This window comes from Catharus ustulatus (assembly GCF_009819885.2).
Source record: "Catharus ustulatus isolate bCatUst1 chromosome Z unlocalized genomic scaffold, bCatUst1.pri.v2 scaffold_29_arrow_ctg1, whole genome shotgun sequence".
Taxonomy (NCBI): domain Eukaryota; kingdom Metazoa; phylum Chordata; class Aves; order Passeriformes; family Turdidae; genus Catharus; species Catharus ustulatus.
This window is the reverse complement of record NW_024879446.1, coordinates 293,571-301,125: the sequence shown is the minus strand read 5'-3', so window position 1 is coordinate 301,125 and position 7,555 is coordinate 293,571. Positions and strand designations below refer to the sequence as shown.

General features: G+C 48.5%; 1 protein-coding gene across 1 annotated transcript; it reads left to right on the top strand.

Annotated features, from left to right (window-relative positions):
* Window positions 1-3,147: 3,147 nt before the first annotated feature.
* LOC117011208 (post-GPI attachment to proteins factor 4-like) lies at window positions 3,148-7,292 on the top strand. Its single transcript, XM_033086536.1, has 3 exons — window positions 3,148-3,176; window positions 6,028-6,046; window positions 6,129-7,292. The coding sequence occupies exons 1-3, from the start codon at window positions 3,148-3,150 to the stop codon at window positions 7,260-7,262; spliced, it is 1,182 nt and encodes a 393-aa protein (XP_032942427.1). The 3' UTR covers window positions 7,263-7,292.
* The last annotated feature ends 263 nt before the right edge of the window (window positions 7,293-7,555 follow it).

Sequence of the window (7,555 nt, the reverse complement as noted above, 5' to 3'; positions counted from 1 at the left end):
ACATACACAGAATTCACAGAATCACTGGGTTGGAAGAGACCTTCAAAGCCATCAAGTCCAACCCATGCCCCAACACCTCAACTAAACCATGGCACCAAGTGCCACATCCCGTCTATTTTTAAACACATCCAGGGACTCCACCACCTCCCTGGGCAGACCATTCCAGTACTTCATCCCCATTTCTTTAAAAAACTTTTTCCTAATATCCAACCTATATCTCCCCTGGCGCAGCTTGAGATTGTGTCCTCTGGTTCTGTCAGTGCTGCCTGGAGAAAGAGACCAACCCCACCTGACCACAGCCACCTTTCAGGGAGCTGTAGAGAGTGACAAGGTCACCCCTGAGTCTCCTCCAGGATGAACAAGCCCAGCTCCCTCAGCCATTCCTCACAGGATTTGTGTTCCCAGCCCCTCCCCAGCCTCGTTGTCTCCTCTGGACGCCCTCAAGCATCTCCACGTCCTCCCTGAACTGAGGGGCCAGAACTGGACACAGCACTCAAGGTGTGGCCTCACCAGTGCTGGGTAGAGGGGAAGAATGACCTCCCTGCTCCTGCTGGCCACACTATTCCTGACACAGGCCAGGATGCCATTGGCCTTCTTGGCCACCAGGGCACACTGCTGGCTCATGTCCATCCTGCTGTTGACCAGCACTCCCAGGTCCCTTTCTGCCTGGGCACTGTCCAGCCACACCGTCCCCAACCTATAACACTGCAGGGGGTTTTTGTGGCCAAAATGCAGGACTCAAAACTTGGACTTGCTAAACCTCATCCCATTGGACTCTGCCCATCCATCCAAACATTCCAGGTCTCTCTGCAGAGCCCTTCTACCTTCCAACAGATCGACACAAGCTCCCAGCTTAGTGTCATCTGCAAATTTACTAATGAAGGACTCAGTACCCTCATCCATGTCATCAGTGAAAATACTGAACAGAACAGGGCCCACACAGACCCCTGAGGGACACCACTGGTGTCAGATTCCCAGCTGGATGCAGCACCATTCACCACTACTCTCTGGGCCCGGTCATCCAGCCAGTTCTTAACCCAGCAAAGAGTGCTCCTGTCCAAGCCATGGGCTGCCAGCTTTTCCAGGGAATGCTGTGGGAGACAGTGTCAAAGGCCTTGCTGAAGTCCGGGTATACAACATCCACAGCCTTTCCTGCATCCACCAGGTGGGTCACTTGGCATTAAAAGGAGATCAGATTGGTCAAACATGACCCACCCCTCCTAAACCCGTGCTGGCTGGGTCTGATACCCTGGCCATCCTGTAAGTGCTGTGTGATGGCACTCACTATAAACTGTTCCATAACTCACTATAAACTGTTCCAGGTACTGAGGTCAGGCTAACTGGCCTATAGTTACCAGGATCCTCCTTCCCACCTTTTTTATAAATGGGTGTGACATTGGCCAGCTTCCAGTCATCTGGAACCTTGCTACTGTCCCAGGACTGCTGGTAAATTATGGACAGAGGCTTTGCAAGCTCATCTGCAAACTCCCTCATCACCCTGGGATGGATCCCACCTGGGCCCATAGATTTATAAATATCCAAGGCACTCAGCAGTTCTATGACTGCTTCCCCCTGGATAACAGGGGGACCATTCTGCTCCCTGACGCCATCTACCATTCCAGGAGGACAGCTGTCCTGAGGACAAGCCATCTTCCCATTAAACACTGAGGCAAAGAAGGCATTGAGCACTTCTGCCTTCTCCTCGTCTGCAATTACTAAGTTCTCTCCTTATCCAACACACTTTTCCTGGACTTCTTTGCTTTTAAGCGCTGTTTCCCAAGGAACTCTCTGAATAAGTCTCCTAAACAGACCAAAGCCTGCCCTCCAGAAGTGAAATGTAAAAGTCTTATTGATGTTTCTCCTCATTTCACCCAATACCAAGAACTCTATAATTTCATGATCACTGTGCCCTAAGCAGCCTCCAACCACCACATCTCCCACCAGCCCATCTCTAATTTGCAAACAACAGGTCTAACACAGTCCCTCCCCTGGTGGGCTCACCCACCAGCTGCAACAAAAAATTGTCCTTCACACACTCTAAGAACTGCCTGGACTGCCACTTTTCAGCTGTATTACGTTCCCAGCAGATGTCTGGCAGGTTAAAATCACCTACAAGAACAAGGGCTGGTGATCCTGAAATGTTATCTAGCTGCTTCTAGAATAAGTTGTCCACCTCTTCTCCCTGGCTGGGTGGACGATAACAGGCTCCCAGTAGGATGTCAGCTTTGTTGGCCTTGCCCTTAATTCTTACCCACAGGCATTCAACTTTGTCATCACTAGTTTATTACTCCTGCTGCGTGCATTGGTGTACATGCACCTCAGCTGGTCTACTGATTTCACCCTCAGCTCAGGCCACCAAAGGGACTGAGCAGAACATTACCTGTGCTCCTGCCCTATCAACAACTTGACCCAGTGCCTTAAAGTCCCTTTTAATTGCCCTGACACTCCTCTTTTCAGTCTCATCACTGCCAGCAAGGAATATCAGCAGTGGGTAATAATCAGAGGGATGAGTCAGCCCAGGGAGCCTCTCAGTGATGTCCCTTACCCTGGTTCCCAGGGAGGCAACAGATCTCCTTGTGGATTGGGTCCAGTCAAATATGGGGCCCTCTGCTCTCCTCAGAAGGGAGTCACCCACTATGACTATCCTTCTTTACTTCTTTTTTAATGTAAGAGGTGCTGATTCATCTGTAGTTCCTCCTATTCATTAAGGCGATTCCCAGAAGCTGTTTATTCTCTTTCAGCTCTGCATTCATCTCCTCAAACTGTTGGGATAAACTGCTTGTAAATCCTACGGTTCATGTGTCTCCTGAGAGTGCTAATTAACTATCTGTTCATACAGAAACAGCAATTGCAGACTGAGCAGTCAGGTAACTTGGCTAAGTGAGACAGAGTCTAATTCCACCACGTGTTTCTTAAGTAGGAAACTCATACACAGACAAAATGGTTTTCCCAGAGTCACACAGATTTGTGGCACAGGATCTAAAAATTATCCAAAGTATATATCTAAATTCTGTTCAAACTGTGGCCCTTGTTCTCCTTGACTCTATTCTTCCCCTTGCCCACAACCAACCTCCTGACCTTACCTACAGCCATAGCTGGATATATAAACGTCATGAACATACAGCATACATTTAGGCTTCATGCAAAATGGGCTACCTCACTATATCAGGTGCTGGGTAAGGGGGTCTCAGCCTCCAGGAGTGTCCTGGAGCAATGTCCCAGCTCACAGGGAGATGTCCACCAGGCCATACAAGAGAGCTCTGTGGGCCTGCAGGGGCCACAGGAATCTCCAGCCTACTGCCCTGCAGGTGAAATGGATTCTATTCAGGTTTATGTGACAGAGGAAAATTAATATACATGAGAAACAAGACAGTAGTTGGGGAAATAACTGTAATTAATATATATTGAGTTCACAGCCTCTTTCACTTGTGGCATAGTCTTATCCTCTTAGTTCAAATAAAATAGGGAAAGTATCATTCACCTGCCACAGCTATGTCCCTTCTTTCTTAGTTCAATAGTTTTCAAACTGTGCATCATGGATTTCTAGGGATTTATGAACAACCTGTAAAAGTTAACTACAGTGCAATGAGAATAGCAAGCCAGCCTATGACAACATTAACATTCAAGTTTAAACTCTGCAGTTTCTGGTATTACCTAACTGGACATCCTGCATTTTTACTGCTCCCATAGTGCTTAAATTCCATCTCCTTGGACAGAAGAGGTCTGTGCATTCACTGACAGGGCCCAAAGAATGGCAGATCAAAACAGGCAGCAGTGTCTTCAATTTCTATCATAACTTTTGCAAAGGGATAAATACTCTGCCCCTCTCTAGCCACTTCTCTTACACTTCAAGCTGTAATTAATCTGTTAACTGTGACAGTGTTACACTTTTAGTACACCTTTAGTACACAGACCACTAGAAATACAAGTTCTAAGGGAGCTGAGAGATTAAGGCAGCAGCCCTGATCTTTGCCTGGCTTATCTGATGGTAACAGGATAGATGAGACTCATCATCTACAACCAGCATAGGAACAACTGCTTTCAGCAGTGCTTGAGGAGGTGAGTGATATATTTTGTACCTGCCAGTAAAATGCAATCAAAGAACAACTAGTGGTCCCTTACCATTAAGGTTCCTGTGAATGTTTTTAGCAGCATAGCTCTTGCTGGGATGGTTTGTATTTTCTAGGGAGCCCAACTCCCAGTTTGGCATGGAAGTGCAGTGATCAGATCTGTGGATGCTTGGCTTCTACTGGATGCGGTGGTGTCAAGGGGGGACAGACACACTGCAGAAATATTATCTGGCACCTGAGCTACTAAAAGCTGTCAGAAAACAAGAGGAATTGCAAATGAGAAAAGCTGGCCATCTGGCCCAGTAATAGGGATCAGCTCACGGCAGGGACCTCAGGTTCCAGAATTTGAAGATATCTGTATATTCCCTGTCAGCATACCTATATGTTATAAGAGATCTCTATGGCGCCTTGAGAAGCCCCCACTGGCTTCCTCAGATTTGAGCAAGATAATTGTCACAGTACCGCAAAGGCCTTGTCTCTGTCACAGAGGGTTCATCAGCCAAGGAGCTGGTCCCGAGCCGGCAGCTCATCTGCATGATGTTAGGCTGAGGCATAGAAAAGCATTTCACACAAAGGTTTCAGTTGGGTGCTGCTGTAGGATCAACACACATGTGTAAGGTACCACTTGTGTGAGCACCAGTACTCGCACTACTGCTATGGCCTACCTGGGACTGTGACAGCCCGTGACATTTCCACGGCATTTTCTAAGAGCCTGCCTTTGTTTCCCTCTTTCATCCCTTTGACTCTATGGCTCTGACCACATGACTTCATCCAGCTGATTTTATGTTAGGAAAGAAATGGCTTTTCCCACTGACGCTGAGAAGAAGTGTAGGTAGGCCAGGAGGAGTCATTTAATATTGTAACTGTACAGGAATTAGTTGTGCCCTTGTCTCATGGTGCAGGAAGGAGAAGGCAAATTATATTCTCTTATATTCTGGAGGAATCTAAAATTTTGCAGCTTTGAAACATTTTTCAAATGTTTTCCTAGGAACCACAGATTAAAAGAGAGATTAGCGATATAAGAGAATTTATGTGAACAGTCTAATTGCCCTGATTTTGTGTAAGCTTCTGACAGCCAGGCTGTGAGGTGTTCAGGGCAGCCAGAGAAGCAGAACAGAAAAGCCAAATATGGCAAAATCTAACTTGTGTGAAGGCGGACGTTTGCCAAGAATATGTGCGTATGTGTGTACAAAAAAATACAATATACTTATATGAATGTTTCAGATTAAAATTCAAGGGCATATACTTTTTAATTGCATACTTTTAAATAAGGAGTAGGAGTCAATGGCTCAATAACAACATATTAATATTGCTGTGCCCATGTATTTCACAGGGTCTAGACAGGAGGAGACATCTGAGAGAATCAGACACACACATTATCCTTAACATACACAGTGAAGTGAATTGGTGTTTTTGTTACATGGTTTCACACTCTGGGGAGAAGAGTGGAAAAAACCACATTTGAAGTGTGTGAGCAGCAGGAGGGAAGCATGATTTTACCTCCAAAGAGGTAAAAGTTTGTCTCTCCAATATGTGCTAGACAAAGATACGAGAGATCTGCCTTTGCTTTGTGGCTGTGACCTAAACATTACTATGTCACTGTCACCAGACAAGGGTACCTGAGTTCTGTGCATTTAACAGAAAGGGATTTCCTTTCCTTCCACATCTTGCATGCACCTTGCCTGTTGTTGCATGTTTGAAGCACAGTAACAAACGAAGTCCTTTTGAACTTGGTTAGATCAGAGCTCCTATATGCTAAAAAGGCCTTATGGGTCCTTTGTTGGAAACTTAAGTTTGGCTTATCTGTCCTCAATCTCCCAGGACTATTCTGTGATGCCTTCAACACAAGGGATTCCACACGGGCATTGTATTTTGGCTTACTCAGAGACTACTCCCCTGCTTTCAGTTTTCTATCAGTTCCTATTTCAGTAACCATGTTTTTTTTCTTCCTTTCTAGGCTTGGACAACCTGTGCAGGTTTGGTAGCAATGGCCCCAGTGGTGTCCTGCAGTCCAGGGAGAAGGATGCATTAGGAGTGAAGGATTGAGGGCATGAGCAGTGCATCCATCTCCTCACCCTGACGGTGGTGACTTTTGGTGTGCTGGCACCTTTGGTCTGCCACCAGCTCCTGCACTCTTACTTCTACCTGCGGCGCTGGCACCTAAACCCCATGAGCCAAGAGTTCCTGGAGCAGAACCAGCAGGAGGGCCAGGATGCCCTCCATCACTTTGAGAAGATGCAGATGCCAAACACCTCCGATGCCTCTGGCAGTGACTCCTTCCAGCCCTTGCTGCTGATCGCCATTATCACTGTGCAGAGGCGGAATGATTTCCACTACGTTTTGCAAGTGGCCTCCCACTTCCACCGCCTCCTCCAGAAGTGTGGGACGCATTGCCAGAGGCATCGCATGCTCCTCTGTAACGTGGAGTCAGACCCCAGCAGCCATCAGGACGTCAGGCTGCTGAGCAGCCTCTTTCCTGTGGTCAGTCGTGACAGAACTGCAGAGAATCCTGACCCCAGCCTGAACCAGTTCGAGAAGGAGAAACAGGACTATGTCTTCCGCCTCGAGCAGTCACTGCTGGTGTACAGCCCACAGTTCATCCTCCTCGTGGAAGATGATGCCGTGCCAGAGAAGGAGATATTTTCTGTCTTGCAGCACCTGATCTCGGCACGGTTCTCCAAGCCCTACCTCAGAGACACTCTCTACTTCAAGATGTACCATCCCGAGAGGCTCCAGCACTACTTCAACCCCGAGCCCATGAGGATCCTGGAGTGGCTGGGCCTGGGCATGTTCCTGGGGCCGGTGCTGGCTGGCACGTACTGCCGGGCCGTGGGGCGGGCGGGCCCCAGCTGGTCCCTTGTGGCATTCTTCGCCCTGTACAGCATGGCCCTGGCAGAGCTGGTGGGGCGGCACTACGGGCTGGAGCTGCGCCGCCTGCACCCTGCGCTCTACAATGTTGTGCCGGCCAGCGAGTGCTGCACCCCTGCCATGCTGTTCCCTGCCGCCTCTGCCCGCCGGGCCTCGGGATACCTGCGAGGGCTGCGCTGCCGCCAGGGCTTTGCCAAGGACACCACTCTCTACTCACTGCTGCGCGCCAAGGGCGAGAACGCCTTCGTGCTGGAGCCCAACCTGGTGCGGCACGTGGGCATGTACTCCAGCCTCCGACTGAAGAGCAACCCGAAACTGCTGTGAGCAGCAGTTGTGCCTTGCCGTACCAAAACACCCAGGGCAGAGGGATAGTGTGCAAACTCAGGTTCTGTGCTGCTTGCACTGGGCATCCTGTGTCTCCCTGTGGACAAAGAAGAGCTCTCTCTAAAAGTACAAGTTTGCTTAAAATATCAGCTTATACACATAGAGACCCTATTTAATATGAACTTGGGACTAATCACCATGGACCACCAGGGAGGGGAGTGGAGGATTCCAGCTCACTCTCCTTAGCAATTCCCAAAGAAAAGCTCTCACACCAACATGCACAGCTTTCCTAC

Excerpts from the sequence above, each read along its gene's own strand:
- LOC117011208 (XM_033086536.1), top strand. The coding sequence starts at position 3,148 with ATGGGCTACCTCACTATATCAGGTGCTGG.